The 20,959-nt window shown below is 42.7% G+C and overlaps 1 protein-coding gene across 1 annotated transcript in view; it reads right to left on the bottom strand.

Moving 5' to 3' along the window:
• Positions 1-16,054: 16,054 nt before the first annotated feature.
• The window catches only part of LOC124594320, a 292,174-nt gene continuing 287,269 nt past the window's right edge, over positions 16,055-20,959 (bottom strand). The window contains exon 4 of the mRNA XM_047132683.1: positions 16,055-16,380. Within this exon, the coding sequence (XP_046988639.1) occupies positions 16,055-16,380 (326 nt within the window). The remainder of the gene's footprint in view (positions 16,381-20,959) is intronic.

The following is a 20,959-nucleotide window of genomic DNA, read 5'->3' as shown; positions in this document are numbered from 1 at the left end:
TATGTGGAAAAATGTGAACTTCACAGGCATGCTCAACGTCAAAAACATATCAAGTTAATCAAAACTTTCATGGCCACTCCGTCCACAAGTGGATACGTATCTAGATCAGAAGTAAGTGGAAATGCAGGTCACAGAGCAGTCAAAGAAGCAGAGAGAGATGAAATTGGCAACTCTTTTTGCAGAACATAATGTTGCATTTCAGTTTGCTGACCATTTAATCTCCTTGGTGAAAGACATTTTCTGACTCTAAAACTGCCGGGCACATTCGAATGAAAAGTTAGAAATGCACTAACAACATAAAAGAAACTGTCGTCGAAGTAGAAATATATGAAATTGTAGAAGATATCAGAGGTACGCCCTTTTCAGCGTTTTTCTATGATAGTTAAGCCATTAGCTTGCATAAGGTATGTTTCTTCAGATTGGGGTAGCATCAGAATGCACCTTCTAGACCTCTTTAGTTTACACGCCAGAGATTGTTCTGCAGAACGAATATTGTAGGCATTTCATGTGATGATGCCAATGTAATGGTCGGTATTAGAGCCTCTTTTTGTTTCCCGACTTGAAAACAAGGTAAATGGTTTTCCTGTAATCCAATGCCTTTGTCATTAAGCAACCTTAGTAGCTAGTATAGCTTGTGAAAAACTCTGTCTTGAGAAGATCCTTTAAGATATACGGCTTTTCACTTGCCTCTTAGTTCCAAGCGTTGTGCCCATCTGGTTGAGACCCAAGAGTTTATTAACGTGGAAAAGAATAGGGTATTGAAACCAGCAACTACAAGATGGCTAGCAGTGCATCAGTGCGTATTCCGCATAACTGATAATTGGTCTGCATTAAAGTGCGTTTCTAATGTAGCTGCATTTGAGGATAAATTATAAAGTGCTGATTGCATCTTGAGTCAGCTAAAAAAACTTGACACCTAAGTTACCTCTTATTTCTGAAATATCTCTTCATTTGTCCGATCGGACAGCACCTGAAGAAGACTGCGAGTCACGCAGTTGAAATATCGTGCAGGAAAGACCCGAATAACTGGCAGAAACCCGATTAATGAACATGACAACGCCTCGCCGGGAAAGCCTGAAGAATTACATCTCTTCATTTTTTCAACAGTTTCAACGCCCTCTTCCAGAGGCGAAGGGTTCTTATTTATTCCGTAGCAAAAAATTCTGTTAATCTTCTTAAAGAAATCGACCAGAACTTATTGTCAGTAAGAACACTGTAGGAAACTGAAATACTTACTCTATGTTGTCCTCGAAACTTCCTTCCCATAAGTGACGTGTATTTAGGGTCCGATTGCGAAACGTTGTTTCACAGTGCTTCTGGCACTGATGAAATCGGAGACGTTTGGAATATTACGTCGCTGCCGTTGAAGAACTATACAGACGCTTGCCAATTAGGGATCCAATGTACAAAGAAATGAAATTTTTGTGCCCTACTGTAGCACTGGGAAAGGACATGTCTGGACTTACAGAATTACGACTCTTAACTAAACATTTCAGCTAATATGTGAGTGAAAACAATGCGTCTGCACGTTGGCGACTGTTACCCCATTTTTTTGGTGAGCAGGAGACAAGTAATTTAACCAGAATGGAGGTAGATGAAATGCGGAACTTTATAGCTAACGTTAAAGAATTTACTGATGAATTGAAATTTCCAGACTTATGAAAACTTGCAACATTGGTTCTAACATTAGCACGTTCAAACGCAGAGTCAGAGAGAATTTTTTCAGTTGTGAGTGACGTAAAGACAAAGAAGAATCGAATAAGTGATGAAACTCTCGGTGCAGTTGCAGTCGTACGGTCTTCCTTACAAGTCAAGGGAATGGACTGTCGTTCGATTAAGGCCACCAACACCCATCTGAAACTTTCGCAATTCAGACGTCCTGTATTAGACTGTGTGAGTGCAATTTATGTATATTAGTATTTTAGATATTTTTATGAGCCTCTAATTGTTCAATTTTCTTCTTATGTGATTTCTGAAAATTTCTGAATGTGTGGGAAAAATCGTGGTCTTATGGGAAATTCTGTGCGTACTTGAGGGAAAATTCAGATATGGTATCTGGCAACACTGTGTTAGACTGTGATAAAGATCGAGTGTGTCGTCATACAGATACCAGCATCTCGATCAACTGTCTATTAGAGGCAACAAGTTGCAGGCGATTTCCGAAATACTATCAATTTATCTTTATCTTACCTGCAGTATTTTCAGTAAATGTTTCTTTATTTCAGCAGGGGAATCTTGAGCAGCGCTTGAAAGTTAGGATGTATGTTGATCCTTAGACCTAAAACCCGATGGAAGTCATATATTTTGAAACAATAGACCATTAATATCCAGTTTACTACAGGAGTTTTATCTTTAACCAACGTCTCCTAATGTGTAATATTATACTTCTTACCTTGATATTGTTTCAATATCTGTACTGGAGTAAGCAGAAGTTATAGGACATAAACGCTTATTTTTTAAAAAAAAGAAACCAGATATAATGAATAGAAATGGATGTCATTTCTTATAAATCCATGTCACGCGTATCGTTCGGGCATTGTCAATCGAAATGCTTCCTGGCAAAGTGATATTTCGTCTTCTATTCCTGTAGAAGCGAAGAATACTGTGCAACAAAAAGAGGCATTCACTGAAGAACAATAATTCCGCTTTTTGTAAAAAGAAAGAATTGTCAGCGCAGTATTTCAAACTGTTTGTTACCGTCTCACTTGACTACATGTAAGAAAAGCTATTACCAGTACATTAATGTTGAGAATTTCGGACTAATGACGTTGAACTGTACCACTAACAGAACCAAGTCGATCATTTGTTAAAATCAGTGGTTGACATCGGCTATAAATAAAAAAGATTGTAACTGAGGGTTCCACTTGGCATAGTGCATAATGAAAGAAACAGCTGTTTCCGTCACGTGACTTAGATGTTGGTTTCAAATTTTAACTCAGCGGAGACATATGAATTTACAGTATATTCTAAGATTTAACCCGGACCACCTCAGTCTGAATTTGATGTGCTCCAGTGTACTACCGTCCCTTCATCGTAATTATCCGCTAAATAATAATTCGACGGCATGTAAAGAAATTGCTTACCTCAGCTGTCTTTCGTAGTGCTTTCGAAATCAGTACAAAGAGCCAAGTAAAGAACAAAGTTTATGTGCATTCCGATCTTCCGGCTCCGTAGCGTAGCGGTAACGTTACCGCCTACCACGCAGTGGGCCCGTGTTCGAGTCCAGGCTGGTGACTGGAAGTTGTGTGTCCTTCATCATCATTTTCAACATCATCATTGACTCGGAATTCGCTGCTGTGGCGCCACCTAAAGAGGACTTGCAATATAGCAGCCGAACTCCCCCGCATGGGGCCTCCCGGCCAACAATGCCATACGATCATTTCATTTCATTATTCTAGGGCCTGGCAGCGGTGCAGAGTAGCATGTGATGGTTTTTGTCATTAGTACTGTGGCAGCAAGACACGAAAGAGTCATGTGCATTGCTTTGTTTTCACACATTATCACTGCTCATGTAGTTTTACACAATTTGTTGACGCCAGTAGATAGTTTACCAGGATTTGTTGCTATGGATATAAAATAATTTCATGTTTCGTCGTCGCCAAGTAATCGTGCAGTATCCAGAATAAAATTATCACTCTGGAATAGAGTATGCGCTGATATGAAAATTCCTGACAGATTAAAACTATATGGCGGACCGAGACTCGTACTCGTGGCTTTGACTTCCACAGACAAGTGCACTATCTTCAACTTACACTCATAAGTTTGGCAATAACATTCGATCTTTGGCAAAAACATTTGACAGTCGGCAACAAAAACCAAAACATTGCTTTAAAACAATCGTTCAGTGCATAGTGTTGTGGAATGGGGAAAAAAACCGCAAACTGGCGTTCATAAGAAGAAGAACAACACCAAAAATGCAACAGGAGCGTAATATGTAGGAAATTGTCCACGCAACCTGTAAGTACAGTTCAAAACATTACTACTTAATAGGAAATACCAACCACCAGAACTGTTTATAACCTATAGGCACAATGACAAAAATGTAAATAAAATAGCTAACATATGTACATATTCCAGGCCACTGATGATGCCTTGCAGAAAATAAAGGCGAAACGCGTATGACACTAAAATTGTGTTTTATTCAGTTGCTGTCAGACGGTCCATAAGTAAAAATTATTAATATACCGTAAAAGTGCACTATCGACTGAGCTACGCAAGAACGATTAACGGCATCTCCTTACTTCCGGTATTATCACATCTTTTACGTCCCAAACTTAACGGAAGTTTTCTAGTGAAACTTGGAGGGCCAGCACTCCTGAAAGAGAGAATATAAGATTTCATTCTGAAAACATCCCTCATGCTGTGGCTAAACCGCAAAATCCTTTCTTCCAGGAGTGTTAGTCCTGCAAATTTCGGCAAGAGAGCTTCCGTGTTTGAAAGGTAGGAGGTGAGGTACTGCCGAAGTAAATCCGTGAGAAGAGCACCCAGTCGTGCTTGGGTAGCTCAGTCGGTTGAGCATTTGCTCCTGAAATGCGAGAGTTCCGATTCCGCGTCTATATAGTTTCAATCTGCCTTGGAGTATGGTTGTGCCCTAGAGTCTGGTTAGTCTTTACAGTGTGAGGATGTTTGTGTGTTCCAGATGCTACTAACACCTCTCATACTTATGTTTGGCTACATCAGGAGAGGAATATTTGGTAGTAAAAAACACACACAGTAAATGAACAAAGAAAATTGCCAATATTTTTATTGTCAGCACAGTTAGCTTGTTTACAATATCACGCAGTACATACGTAACAAGATGTTCGGCGCCGTGCTGTGAGCGGTGCCGGGTATAATGTTACAGGAAGAGTCACTCTCTAAATTTGCCTACGCTGGCAGCACAACTAGCCTTACTTTGGAAAAAAAGTAAGAGCCAACTTATATCCCCTACAACTTTGTACGGATGTGTTGTTGCGGAGCATGAGACTATAATTAAGGGAAAAACTGGGCGGAAGCTGGAAGCTGCGCTTGTTCAGCCACGTTACGTTATCTGGAGGGGGAAGGAGAGCATTCCGCCGGCTTTTGGTTGCGAAACGAGGGCTACCTGGACGATGACGTCACAGGCCCTCTCGCTGCGGTGGCCAAAGCTGCTGCGTTGCTCTACGCAGCTCCTGGACAGTTCCCTAAGCTTAGGGGCTGCGCCTGCGCGGGAAGATGGAGAGGGAGCCATCGTTAGCCCTGGTCTTCTCCCCGGAATCAAGTGCTGGCATCGCGGCGCGCAGTCTTTCGTGTATCGACGTGAGTGCATTCGGAATGACTTCTTCAAAAACTACGCAAAGAAGTCGGTGCAGATTCGAAATTGTATTTAAACTTCGTAAAATAGTGTTTATTCTTATACAGTGCCGTTTCTAATTACCCTCGGATGTATTTGATATGATGCCAAATAAGATAATTATCTTACAGTGCTTCCTAGAAAGAATCGTTGTTTTTGCACTTCGTACGCGTTCTGGTTGAAGCCGGTGACGAAGGTCTCATTACTTTAAGAATGAGGAGTGTAAATGTGTACCTAATAGTCATATTTACTATGCAAAGACTTGTGTATTCAGACTGCTGGGACAAACGTAAGGAAAATCCCTGTAAAGGAAGTTGAGCTGTAAACAATGTGAAATATGTGAAACAGTGAATCAACGACATTTACTTTCACTGTAGTGTAAATATAGATGAGAAATCTATGATGGAGGAATAGTAGTAGATGTCCTCAGGTCATGCTTGTGCTACGCATCGAGTTGCTACTTAGGGATTGTTGGACACACGGTGTTCTAAAGAGTTGTACTAGTTCGTTGACTGTTCGTGACTCACAAAATTTTTCTTTTTTAAAAGTGTAACTGGCTTGATATAGAGTCTGAGGCACGACTGGAACTCTTAGCGGAAAAAAAATTCTGCTGAAATGTGGAAATACGAGAACATAATTATAGTTGATACATCGATGTTTTAGAACTGAAATTAACAAGAATGAACTGCGCAATACACAGTTAATCGCATCAGGGACCAATTTAAAGCAGCTGAATATATTGCATGAGGTCCACGAATAATATTATGGAAAACTGCTGTCATCTATCGGTATCTCAAAAGAAAAACTGCTGCTGACCCCCTCCTTCAGTCTCCATAATTTTCTGCACGACGAGCTCGTCATCAGAAAGTCAACCGTCCATCGTATATTTAAGAGAGTTTATTGGAAAATTTATACTCCAACATAACTTGATACTGATAACAGAGCTGAGTTTCGTCAGTGGTATCAAGAAAACTGTGCGGGTAGTAGGAAATTTCCAAACAAAACAAACTGGATCGACGAAGCCATGTTTAAATTAAAGGAACTGAACGATGTTGCAGTATGGCGCCGTATAATAGCGATTGGTTGTTTTGGAACATTCCTTCGTGAGGTAATTGCCTATCTTGATGTCGGAGGGAGGACTGTAGGCAGGGAATATGTTGAATGCTCGTCGTGTTTACCGAAACTCACGTACAGGGTCATTTTTTATGGTAATATTTCAAAGCTAAGGTTTATGCCATTAAACGAGCGATAAATCTACTAGTTTCAAACATGTCTCATACAAATTATGAATTCACTACTCGGCCTTATCAGCTCTGTCTGACGCAATGATGGTTATCAGTTTAATATTTGTCGAAGAACGTCGTGCAACAGACATGTTTTCTTTGAATAGATAATTCACTTTACGCCTACGTTAACGAACAGTGCGTTTGATACCACTTAAACTATGAATTCGTCGTTTTCTGGAGGAACACCGTGTGTAACTGAAATTGTTCATCCTGTATGACTAGTGTATAATTAGTGTTCAGAATGCAACCGGTGGTAGTAATTATTCCGCTTCTATTAGTACAAAAAATGGGTATCATTTAACCTCCGTGCGAGAGCAGATTGAAATAATCGTTGACGCTCGACATTTCAAGAAAATATCACAAAGAGTAAATGTTACCTTGTTCCTTACGTGAAATGAGAAGATGTGAAAGATACATTTTAACACTAGTCTTGGAATCGTACGAAACAGTAATTTGCTTGTGTATTCAAGTCTAAAGACTTTTCAGAGAATGCTGAAGACCTTACTGCAGAACAGAGGTAGGACTGCATCGGTCAACTTGGGCTTTGTCATTTCGACCATTCCGTAAAGCCACTGGGAGACAGAAGTAAGCTGTTTCCGCACATAATCACCGGCATATTGCTTTGCGAATCTGTGACTATACGTATAAAACCACTCAGGTTATTGTTAACTTCCTCAAACTCAGATTTAAAACCCTACAACGGTCATTTTTCCATACAACTGAATATTTTGTAATAACTGCATTGTCGTGTTTTAAGCAATGGTACCACGGTTGTCTGAAATACAATGCGTGGGGGCTTCCTGCTTGGAAGAGTAGTGTGTTGCTTCACCAGTTTAAGTCCGGAAGCGGGGAACAAAGATCGTAGTTTATATGTGATACTTTGAACATCAGTTGGAGGCGATGCATTTAACTGAGGATATTGCCAAATTATGTGACTTCACACATAAATATGTTTGTAAAGGATGTGCTGTGTTTGTGAAATTGCTTCGTAATCAGTCACTAGTTTTTATTCTTTTACTTACGTCACGTTTCGAAGGATTAGTTCCGTCTGCAGAAAATTTAAAATTTTAGCAGATCAGCAGCTCAGGTGTACAACGTCGTTAATATTAATCACCTAAAATACTGATCACTTTGAATTTGAAAATAACGTATCTCGCAGTTCATATGCAGCGCTCTCCAGGATAAATACAGAGAGCGGAGAAACAAATTTCGAAGATGATTAAGTACACCAAACCAAACTACTTCGGATAAAGTGCTAGATAAAAATGCTTAATTACTTACCGAAGTTTGAATTTCTAGGATATTAGTAGCAGTATCTGATCGCCAGATTTGATACCAGTGAATTATTTGCTGAAAGGCAGTTGAAGAATTTATTTCAAACAAGTGGGGTCAGTCGAAAATCTCATAGTTCGCCCTTTATCGGCATTACAAACTGGCAGCCGTTAAGATCTTTGCGGTAGAACGGTTAAGCTATTAATGTTATATTTCAGTAATAAATAGTTCTCCATATTCAATTTCAAGCAATGCTTTTCCTCTAACATCAATCATTTTCTTGCATCTGGTTGCTCTGGTGCAATGGAAAAACTTATGGTGTGACAGCTAAAAATTTAAATATGACACCCTATGAAGTTTCCGGTGAAGTTATCATATTAAACACCCTTATGAGTGAAAAGAGAAAACTAAGGTCCTATTTCTTTTACGTCTCTCGTTCCTGAGACGACTCTTTGAAATCCCTTCTCTATTTGTTTATTTTTATATGACCGTTCGCACGATAATAACTAAAATATAGTTATGGGAAAGTTGTTTAAGGGAAAATCAATATTTCATTCCCCCAGCGGCCACGGTGGTAAAATAAGAGAATTGCGAACTGCATTGAAATGAGAACTAGTAGAAGTTAAGAACTTCGTTAAGCTATTGAGTACTTGTTTCTACTTTCGTTGATCAAAAATTTAGGGAAAAGGCCGTAAAATATACTCTAAGAACTATTAAAATTCTAGTTAGATAATATATAAACTCCGAAGAACTGACGTGACTACATTGGGAGTCCAATACCTCCGCCCGTCTACGAAGACTAAATGCGGCGTAATATGTTGTATAGAGGATCACCGAGTCGGCCAACTTTTGACAGTTGACAATACAGTACATCGATCGTGAGGCGCTATCAATGACCGACAAAAATGTGGAGACGACAGAGAAGAGACAAATGGATTCACTTCGTAAGCTTTCTGTCTTTTTATGTGACAGCGCTTCTCAATCAGAGATACAAATCACTATAACGAAATATTGCCCTCAACCACTTAAAGCTTTTGAAGCCATAACGAACTCCCAAGGATCCACCATTTTTTTTTTTTTTACTTCAACCATTTCTGAGCCACTGATGAAAACACTTCAGGGAGACTTGGAGCTTACAAATATTTGAGCAGAGCAGAACTGTTCCACGTCCGATATATTGAAATGGAATGTAAGCGAGCGACAGTGAATATCAGTTTCCTGTAGTTATGGAAATAATGCGACTCTCGCTGACAATAGTCATGAACCCTACCTTTTCGAGTCATGCAAATATGATAAATTACTAAAATACTATGTTTCACAATAGATGAAGAAAGTATACAGGGCTCTCCCCCACACGCAATATAGAGTCCTATCATTTTATAAGCGCTCCGAGATACTGAAACAAGGTTTACGGCTAATGATAGTGGGTAAAAGTGTGACTGTTTGTTGGATAGTTAATTTTCGTAACCTTAATATCTACCAAAATGTTGGAACAACTAAGGTCTTTTCCAAATGAAAGGAATTACATTTTTAACAGCATTCTATAACTCGTGTCAAAATCCTTTATGAAATATATCGCTAAAATAGTTGGAAGATGTGCTAAGCGAGAGAGATATAATTCTCGCTGAACAAATAAGTCTGAGCCTATCTACTTGTTGCTTATATGAGACCATGCCAGAATAAATCACCGTTCGTTTCACAAATTCCGTGACCATTTCTGCGAAAAGAGCCGCAGCGAAAACTGATATCTGCTAAGTCAACGTACTCCTATTCTGAAAAAGTCACTGTTACAGCGTCTGCAGATTTAGAACAGGCTTTTTACAACGTTGACTGCAATACCCTGTTTGACATTCTGAAGTTATCAGCGATATAATAAAGACAGCGAAAAAGTTATATACAGATTGTGCACAAACCAGACAACAGTTATAAGAGAGGAGGGACATGGAAGAATGAGAGTGGTTGAGAAAGAAGTGGGACAGGATCCCAGCTCATCCCATTTTATTCAATTCGTACTTTTTTAAATGAAATAAGGAGATATTTAGGGTAAAGAGGGTTAAAGTTCAGAAGGAAGAAAAAAGCTTTTCGGTTCATCGATGATCTTGTAATATTGTCAGAGGAGGCAAATAAGTTGAAAAATCAATTTGAGCGGAATGGATAATGCCTTGAAAAGAAATAATAAGATAGACATTAAGAAAGGTAAAATAAGGATATGGAGTAAGTCAGATGATACAGGGGGAATCAAATCGGGAAATGAATGCTGCAAGTAGTGGACGAATTTTGCTAGTTGGGCAACAAAATAACGGACTACGACCGAAGTAAAGAGGATGTGAGATACAGATTGGAAATATCAAGACATTCTTTCCTGAAAAAGAGAAATGTTAACGTATTTGAGTGTCAGGAAGGATTCTCTGGGGTGAAGCCTTACTTGGTAATGAACCGTCAACGATAAACAGAGCCGGCAAGAAGAGAATCGAGTGTTTTGTGATCTGTGGTGCTCCAGAAGAATGCTGAACATTAAATGGGTAAACCAAATAACAAAAGAAGAGGTACTGAATCGATTTCGAAAACAAAGAGCCTTATGGCACAAGTTGACTAAAATAAAAGACAAGTTGATAGGACACATCCTTACGCATCCAGAAACAGTTACCAGGTAATTAAGGTAGTGCGTGTTGTTGAGGGAGCCCGAGACTTGTATACAGTAAGCAGATTCGAATGGCTGTAGGTTGCAGTTATTTAAGAAGATTCGAATTGCTGTAGGTTGCAGTTATTTAAGCAGAGATGAAGGGAGTTTAAAATCTTCTGGGATGGTAAGCCGCGTCATATTTCTTCCAAACGATGGACGTTTCAACCTCTCTGCTGGGATTTTCTTCAGGACCTTGTGGTGTCCATTGCTGATTGTTGACTGTTGATTGTTCAGTCAACAATGGACACCACGAATCCGGAAGAATATCCCAAAGAGAGGTCGAAAGGTCGCTCTTATAGAAGAAATATGATGAGACTTAACATCCTAGAAGAGACTATCTTCAGTGACAACGGCCACGAAAGCCTGTCGACTTACATGAAGAGACATGGGTAGCACAGACAAGAGCTGCATTAAACTTTCTTCAGACTGAAGACTACAATAACAGGCCCCTCTTTTCACTACCTGCACAAATCCATTACAAAAACAATGCGTTTCAACCACAGTTGATTCAATCTCTCGGCAGATACAAAAGTTACAAATATTGCTTGTAGAGAAAAACGCTTGCTGTTTCGGTAAGCGAAAACCATGTTTCTGTGTCTTGAATATCGTTTGGAATAATAGAGGTCGCAGTCTGCGTTGTACATCCTGTGCCATTGATATCCAGTACCTGACACTTTCTCAGTACTTCCTCCAGAGCCCTTTGGCTTCAAGCGACTTTGAGTCAAACATTTGTAGAAGGACATGGATGGTGGTGTTTGAAACGTCGTTGTTTTTTGAGGGATGATTACAACAACAATCTCTTCTCACTAGTGAAATATGTCCACTGTACAAATTATAAAATATTTAGAATGTATTTTTTCATAAGGTATTGCGTAAAAAAAATCCTCCGATACATGGAGAGACGAAAATAAATAGAAGGCACTTCGATATTTTGGTTGTGGCAGAGGCACTGTGACTTTTAAATTTAGGACATGATTAAAATTAATTTTTCGAATAAAAAGTCCACCGTGTTTTTGAAAATCTGAGACATGGCTTATACTTAACCATATTTTCTCACTATGCGAAGCTGTGCCCGAAGAATTCGTTGTTCCATTTCATATGTATTTTTAGGAACTAACCCTTTTTGTACTTTCCTGTTTAGCTGAGCGAAGATGGTAGTCATTTTTACACACTGTTCAGAGTGCTTAACTTGAAACATGGACTATGTCGGTGGGTGTATGCGTAAGGCTTTTCAGCCCGAAAATTGTACTGCTATAGCCAGTCAGAGCGGACTGTGCCTGGAAGAATAACATTACATTTGGCCGCTACTTGAAGTGTAACGTGACGAAGCTGTTATTTTTCTTATTTTTTTATTCTACTACTTGGGGAGAGAATAATACGGACTATTAAAAGAACAGGTAATGCGTTTGAGGTATTTTCAATGCCGAATGGTCGGGGAGCAGGGGTTTGCTGACATATAACGTTGTGGCTGTTGGAGTGGGCAACACAGGTAGACTGTTTCAGAGCTTTGTAACGGTGGGTAAAATATCAGTGTGGTGGTTGATGTGACTTGCTTGACGAATAGAAATCGAAATACGTTGATCGATAGTGAATGCTTTCCACTCGCTACCTACTTTATGTAGGAGACAACGCAGTATTTAATTCGTCTTACATGCAGATAAACGAACTGATTTAAAATTCAATCTCACACATTATTTCGGGAATTGAGTTTTGTTTTTGTAGATGCAGACAAACTAAATACAACGTTGTCTGCTAAGTAACGTTTTCAGCCACCAGAAAGCAGTCAGTACTGATTCATATCAGTCGATTTGCTTCGGTTCAACAACTCAGTTCAGCAACCTCACTGAGAATCGACTTAGAGCGCACGTATAATCTCTAGCAGCCATTTGTCACAGCCCGCCTAATTTGACGTTACTCTCAGTCTTAAATTATCAAGAAAACAACAGTTCTGTAGCAGTAGTGATCCCGGCGTGCTATATGGATCTCTGTAGTAGATCCTTTCTGTATCTACCGTTCTCGGCAAATGAGTGCCACACACGCTTTCGTGTTTCTCTGGCGGCTCGTATGGTGCAGCTACCACTGATAATGATTCATCAGAAGAGATGTGGTTAGTGCTCCAGCTCTAGTTTTGCTCCACGCCACAAAATAACACAGTGCAATACTTTTGCCTGGCACAAACAGTTCCCTCGGCTGCGCTCAACGTAAGTCATCGGTGGTGGTACGTGTTACGCGCAGTGCACCGAGTGTGGCTCTCTGCAGCGAATGTCTCAGCAACTTGAGATCTGAGGCACGTCGTTCGTATCTCTTTTCCACAAAAAAGTGGAGATTCACTTAATTTGTACCGGCTCAGAAGGCACCAGTTCCCTGTCTGATAAAAATTACTTGTTAGCTGACGCTTTGCGTCTTGCAACCAGTGCGTCCAGTCAGAGCACAGTACGTCACGCGACACTTGTACTCCGTTGCCAGTGCGCGGCGATGAGGCGCCGGTCGAGTTCGAGTAGTGAACAGTAGCCGGAGTGCCACGTCCCGCCCGCTGTCGGGGTTGTCTGTCGCCTACCGCAGCGGCCAATAATTTGGTTCCCCGCGACTAGCTGGTTGCTATTTCAGGCGAGGGGCAGCTGACACGCTGCCTTGGCAACGCCGTGGTGGCACATGACAGACAGCATCGACACTTACTAATATATTCCGGGCTACGATGCTATAATCGGGAGAATTTGTTGGAAAAACACAACGTTTCGACCCCTTCTGTGCAGGACTTCACAGAGGAGGACGGGGTGGAAGGCATACGCGGCTTCTATGAAGGTTCGGTGCACACCTTGGCTCGCTGATGACTGAAGTTAATATTTCGATTCCGCGTGCTCCTGAACAGAGGTGTGACGTCATATGTTTTTGAAAACTCGACCGCAATTTGCCGTTGGCAACTCTGTCGTCACATGGTAGACTAGGACATCTACATCACCAGAATCCAGGTGGCGTTCAATTTCACACGCTCCTCCTTCCAATAAAAATTATTATCGTGTTTAATAATATCGACAGCCGCGCGGGATTAGCCGAGCGGTCTTAAGGCGCTGCAGTCCTGGACTGTGCTGCTGTTCCCGGAGGAGGTTCGAGTCCTCCCTCGGGCATGGGTGTGTGTGTTTGTCAAATGCTTCAAATGGCTCTGAGCACTGTGGGACTTAACTTCTGAGGTCATCAGTCCCCTAGAACTTAGAACTACTTAAACCTAACTAACCTAAGGACATCACACACATCCATGCCCTAGGCAGGATTCGAACCTGCGACCGGAGTGGTCGCGCGGTTTCAGACTGTAGCGCCTAGAACCGCTCGGCCACTGGGCCAGCTTGTGTTTGTCCTTAGGATACTTTAGGTTAAGTAGTGTGTAAGCTTAGGGACTGATGACCTTAGCAGTTAAGTCCCATAAGATTTCACACACATTTAAACATTTTGAACAATAATCTCTACAGAGGTGATAGAGGTTATTGAACACTATATACAAGAATTCGAACGTCCAGTTTCACATCTTCCTTCTTCCGACTAAAATTATCGCACGATATCGGCGATGGGGTTGAATAAACGCGACAATGATTTTACTCGGAAGGACGAGGGTGTGAAACTGAATACTGTCTGGAGTCTGGTGGCGAATAAGATCTATACCAATCTTCTGCTGTGAGGCCACAGCAGTAGCGGATGACGCCTGCAACGGGGAACGACTATTTTCGCTCGAGTTTTAAAAACATGTGACGTCTCACTTCGATTGGGGAGCTCGCGGAAACGAAATATTACTTACAAGGAGACGGCACGTTCATGGGGTCGGGGATTTGTCCGAAATTTTGTGTGGTGAAAGAGACCTCTAACACCTCACGTGGTTAAAATATTAGGACGCACTACCCGGAAAATCCCGGGAAAAATCGATCCAAAGTTTCTTAGATGCCTTATGAGTATAAAATGTTAGTCCATTGCCGAGCCGCCGTCTGGCATAGACGTTTTTGCCGGCACGGTAGGTCAGCGTGTTCGGTCAGAGGGTTAGTTACCCTCTGTAATAAGAAAACTGAGTTAATCGACCAATAACGAAATTAAAACGGATGTCTTCCGACGTCCGCCCCGAGCAGATGCAACGAATAAAAGCGAACAAAGTGAGATTAAAAAAAAATGTTTGGGGCTCGGTCTCTTACGCCAGAGGTCTCGGGTTCTATTCCTCCTCTGGCACCTTTTTTTTTCTTCTGTTTCATTTACTTTTGTTATTCCACCAATTATTCAGAAAGTTTCCCAAACCTACATTATCTCTAACAAATTAGTTACATTATTGAATAAAAATTACTTTCTTTTTGTCCAACAACGCAATTCATGGCGGTGGGTTTTCCATTTTTCATTGTAAAGTATATAAGGAGAATCATTGGGTTTTTAATCCGGATAACAAATTGGATTGAGAAACATTCAATTTTTATACATGTAATAATTATAAACAAGAACCGCAGTGGTAATTATCGTAAAAACAAGCAAAGCAATAATTTTTGCGACATCTTACGCAACATGTAAAAGCGGATGTTTTACAATCACAGGGCGTTTGCAATAAATCTGTAGAAAAATATCCCCCTTAAGCATTTACCAAAATGTTTTGAGTTTCTGATAATTTTGAGGCAAACCAGGCATATTGAATCATGTCTCGGAATATTGCTGACGATAACTGATGGGGAATTATAGAATGAATTTTTATACTATCTTCCCGGGAATTAATTTCACGATTCTCCTGTAACAATGCGCTGCAATTTTGCAAGCAACAGAAGAAAAAAAAAAGGGTGTCGGAGGAGGAATCGAACCCAAGACCTCTAGCGCTACGGTTCGACCGCTAACCATGTAGGCCAGACGGCGGCTCGGCAATGGACTAACAGTTTATACTCATAAGGCACCTAAGAAACTTTGGATCGATTTTTCTTGGGATTTTCCGAGTAGTGCGTCCTAATATTTTAACCACGTGATGTGTTAGGGGTCCTCTTTCACCACACAAAATTTCGGAAAAATCCCGGACCCCACGGTCGTGCCGTCTCCTTGTTAAGTCAGTGGTGAGCCGGGCTGTGAAACGGAACTTGATAGAAGCTAGAAGCTCCGTAACGGGAGACAAAAAGTTGGGTTTCTGCAAGAAATCCATCCGAACACGACACGATAGCCCGAAATAGTTTAGTAAGTGTTCGGATGTATACATTGTACACTCGGTCGGCAACTAACAAGTAATTTTTATCGGAGTATAATTATTGCTTGTCGGCGAGGTGGCAGACGTATTATTTTCTGTCCACTGTAGTGCAGATATTGACGTCGATCACTCGCAATCGGCTTCGGTTTCGCAAACTGTCCGAGCAGTGTTTGGTCGTCGAGTGGTGTCCGTTGCCGGGCAGGGAGCGTCGGGTAAGCAGAGAAGCGGCGGAACGCTGCGGCGAGCCGCGCCGGCGGTCAGACGCTGACGGGCGCGCTGACGCTGCGGCGCGGCCTCCCCCCTCCGGCGGGTCGCTATGCGGGCAGCAGCGAGGCGAGCGGGCTGCGGTAGCGCATGATCTTGGACAGCAGCAGCCAGAGCACGGCGGCGACGGCGCACAGCGCCACGCCGCCCCAGCCCAGGTCGACGCTCCAGCCGGGCGCGAAGAGGCGCGCGCGCAGCACGGCCGCGTCCAGGCGCAGCTGGCGCCGCTCCAGCGCCGCGCCGCTCGGCGACACGCCGTCCGTCAGCAGCGACGCCTCGTCCGCGCCCTGGCCCACGCACAGCGAGTCGACGCGCGCCGCGCGCCCCTGCGCCCGCTTGAAGTGCATGATGGTCAGCGTGAACATCGCGAACGTCGCTGCAACAGCACACAAGAGTCGCGTGTCACGCTCAGAGGGCCAACTACACTGAAGCGCGAAAGAAACTGGCGCAGACACGCGTATTCAAATACACAAATATGTAAATAGGCACAATACGACGCTACGATCCACAAAGCGTATACAGGGTGGTCCATTGATCGTGACCGGGCCAAGTATCTCACGAAATAAGCGTCAAACGAAAAAACTACAAAGAACGAAACTTGTCTAGCTTGAAGGGGGAAACCAGATGGCGCTACGGTTGGCCCGCTAGATACCGCTGCCATAGGTCAAACGGATATCAACTGTGTTTTTTTAAATAGGAATCCCCATTTTTATTACATATTCGTGTAGTACGTAAAGAAATATGAATGTTTCAATTGGACCACTTTTTTCGCTTTGGGATAGATGGCGCTGTAATAGTCACAAAACGTATAAGTACGTGGTATCACGTAACATTCCGCCAGTGCGGACGGTATTTGTTTCGTGATACGTTACCCGTGTTAAAATGGACCATTTACCAATCGTGGAAAAGGTTGATATCGTGTTGATGTATGGCTATTGTGGTCAAAATGCCCAACGGGCGTGTGCTATGTATGCTGTTCGATATCCTGGACGACATCATCCAAGTGTCCGGACCGTTCGCCGGATAGTTACGCTATTTAAGGAAACAGAAAGTGTTCAGCCATATGTGAAACGTCAACCACGACCTGGCCCGCATGTTCACCGGATCTGACGTCCTCGGATTTCTTTCTGTGGGGAAAGTAGTAAGATGTTTGCTATCATAATCCACCGACAACGCCTGACAACATGCGTCAGCGCATTGCCAATGCATGTGCGAACATTACGGAAGGCCGGCCGAAGTGGCCGTGCGGTTAAAGGCGCTGCAGTCTGGAACCGCAAGACCGCTACGGTCGCAGGTTCGAATCCTGCCTCGGGCATGGATGTTTGTGATGTCCTTAGCTTAGTTAGGTTTAACTAGTTCTAAGTTCTAGGGGACTAATGACCTCAGAAGTTGAGTCCCATAGTGCTCCGAGCCATTTGAACCATTACGGAAGGCGAACTACCCACTGTTGAGAGGAATGTCGTTACACGTATTGCCAAATGCATTGAGGTTGACGGACATCATTTTGAGCATTTATTGCATTAATGTGGTATTTACAGGCAATCACACTGTAACAGCATGCGTTCTCAGAAATGAAAAGTTCACAAAGGTACATGTATCACATTGGAACAACCGAAATAAAATGTTGAAACGTACCTACGTTCCGTATTTAAGTTAAGAAACCTACCTGTTACCAACTGTTCGGCTAAAATTGTGAGCCATATGTTTGTGACTATTACAGCGCCATCTATCACAAAGCGAAAAAAGTGGTCCAACTAAAACATTCATATTTCTTTACGTACTACACGAATATGTAATAAAAATTGGGGGTTCCTATTAAAAAAAAAACGCAGTTGATATCCGTTTGACCTATGGCAGCGCCATCTAGCGGGCCAACCATAGCGCCATCTGGTTTCCCCCTTCAAGCTACACAAGTTTCATTCTTTGTAGATTTTTCGTTTGACGCTTGTTTCGTGAGATATTTGGCCCGGTCACTATCAATGGACCACCCTGTACAAGACAACAAGTATCTGGCGCAGTTGTTACATAGGTTACTGCTGCTACAACGGCAGGTTATCAAGATATAAGTGAGTCTGAACGTGGTGTTATAGTCGGCGACGAGCAATGGGACACAGCATCTTCGAGGGAGGGATGGAGTGGGTATTCTCCGGTATGACAGTTTCACGAGTGTACCGTCAGTATCAGGAATCCGATAAAATATCAAATTTCCTACACCACTGCGGCCGGAAAAAGACACTGCAAGAACGGGACCAACGACGACTCAAGAGAATCGTTCAATGTAACAGAAGTGCAACCCTTCCGCAAATTGCTGCAGATTTCAATGCTGGGCCATCAACAAGTGTCAGCGTGCGAACCATTCTACGAAATATCATCGATATGGGCTTTCGGAGCCGAAGGCCCACTCGTGTACCCTTGATGACTGCACGACACCAAGGTTTACGCCAAGCTTGGACCCGTCAACACCGACATGTTAATGACTGGAAACATGTTGCCTGTTGCCTGATCGGACGAGTCTCGTTTCAAATTGTATCGAGCGGATGGACGTGTAAAGGTATGGAGACAACCTCACCAATCCACGGACTCTGCATGGCAGCAAGTGAGTGTTCAAGCTGCTGGAGATTCTGTAATGGTGTGGAGCGTTTGCAGTTTGAGTGATACGGGGCCCCTGGTACGTCTAGATACGACTCTGACAGCTGACACGTACGTAAGCATCCTATATGATTACCTGTATCCATTCACGTATACTGAGCATTCCGACGGACTTGGGCAGTTCCAGCAGGACAATGCGACACCCCACGCGTCCAGAATTGCTCCAGAGTGGCTCCAGGAACACTCTTCAGAGTTTAAACACTTCCCCCGGCCACCAGACTCACCAGACATGAACATTATTGAGCATATCTGGGATGGCTTTCAACGTGCTATTCAGAAGAGATCTCCACCCTCTCGTACTCTTACGGATTTGTGGACAGCCCTGCAGGATTCATTGTGTCAATTCCATGCAGCACTACTTCAGACATTAGTCGTGTCCATACCACGTCCTGTTGCGTCATTTCCGCGTGCTCGCAGGGGCCCTACACGATATTAGGCAGGTGAACCTGTTTCTTTGGCTCTTCGGTGTAATTTCACTGACACGAAATGAATACACACTCACGGCCATAATAATTAATACTAGATGCAACATGCAGCAAACGTCAAACTGGCACGGAGTGCATTACGTGCTTGGGTAGACAAATAATTAGCATTTCAGTGCAAGAGCCCAAAGTATATGGTTGGACAAAAACGTGGAAACACCATGAACATAACATATCACGACGTCTAATGCGGTGTAGGAAAACCACCGGCCTTCAAAACACCTAGTCTCGGAATGGATATACTAGGTCTTCCCGTAAGTGCATGCAAAACTTCAACAGGACATAGAGGTGCTCCGCTGAACAATTTGAGATAGGGAACCGGGGTCGGAGAAGCCAACTTAAGGAGATAATAGGAATAAAATCACACTACTGTGTTAGTATTCATTTACATCGGCTACAGTGAACTCCCAAATACCATCACTGACCCAATGAACGTACTATTTGGACTGTATCTTACAACATGTGGTGAAACTGACGGCGATCAACGTCAATGCAAGCATGTCTGTTGTGTTTCTAATCACATCACAGGGAGCTACAATTCTGCATCTAATTCCACCTCCGTATCCACTGCGGTCTCGTACCCAAGTGACTTTTAAGATACCCCACAGGAAATAATCTAGAGGGTTCGGGTCAGGTGACCTCGCAGGCCGTGGAATAGGACCTCCCCTTCCAGTCCAGCGGCCGGGAAATACTTTTTAGTAACCAGACTAGTCCCCCTCGTTTCCTCGCAGGAAATAAAAAATGTACATTTAAATAAACAGCACATTATGTGTAAACTTGTACGCATGTCAGTTGTAAATAAGCTCGGAAACAATAATGCTAGAGAAAACAGTAGATCAGTATACTTCCATATCTGCTTAAGCTGGCTTCCCCAAACCCAGGTTCCCTACCTCAAATTCCTCATTGGAGCATTCTGTATGTCCTGTTACATTTTTGCACGGTCTAACGGGAACACCCTGTATAAGGTCCTGTATGCAAGAATGCAGACTGTCGTGGCGGTAACTTTGAGCAAAAAGTTCTCGGGTTTCCAGCCTCGTCAAGTGGTTAAAATTACAAAATTAGAAAAAGACAATGCGTTGCGGTTCCTCGACGTCGTCGTTCGCAGCAAACGAAGTGGTTGCCTTGGCCACTGCGTCTATAGAAAACGTACCCACACCGATCTGTACTTGAGCGCCATCAGGCACCGTCACTCAGCACAGAAGCGCACTGTGTTACACACGCTGGCGCATCGTGCAAGAATAATATCAGATACTGATAACGTGCTTTATGAGCTGAACCACCTACGCAAGATTTTGAGGGACAACAACTATAACGTTCATGAAATAATTGAAGTGATTTCAAGCAAAAATCATAGTGAGACCATCGACGATGAGCAGGAGAAGACACTTGCTTTCTTGCCGTTCTGTGGCTCCGTGCTGGACAAGGTAATCCGCCTGCTGAAAAGTCACAGGACCAAAGGCATCTTCAGGCCTCCGATAAAAATCCGTCACTCACTGAGAACAGTTAAAGACGCAGCAGGACTCAGAACACGTGGGATGTGCAAGATTATCTTGCGAGTGTGGCCAGTCCTACATCGGGCGAACAGTACGCACTGTGGGACAACGCAGGAAGAAGCACAAGATGTTTTATCGCCTAGCCTACCCCGATAAATCCGATTTAGCTGAGCATGCTTTAGAAAACGGTCACTAGATAAAATTTTACGAAACCTCTGTTGCGGCTCGCACTGACGGCTTCTGGGATTGTGTAATGAAACAAGCCATCGAAACAAAGATCACCGATAACACACTCAATGGAGACAGTGGCCTGCAGCTCATTGCGGGGTGT

The sequence above is a fragment of the Schistocerca americana genome, chromosome 2 (assembly GCF_021461395.2).
Source record: "Schistocerca americana isolate TAMUIC-IGC-003095 chromosome 2, iqSchAmer2.1, whole genome shotgun sequence".
Classification (NCBI taxonomy): Eukaryota; Metazoa; Arthropoda; class Insecta; order Orthoptera; family Acrididae; genus Schistocerca; species Schistocerca americana.
This window is presented reverse-complemented; position numbering and strand designations above follow the sequence as displayed.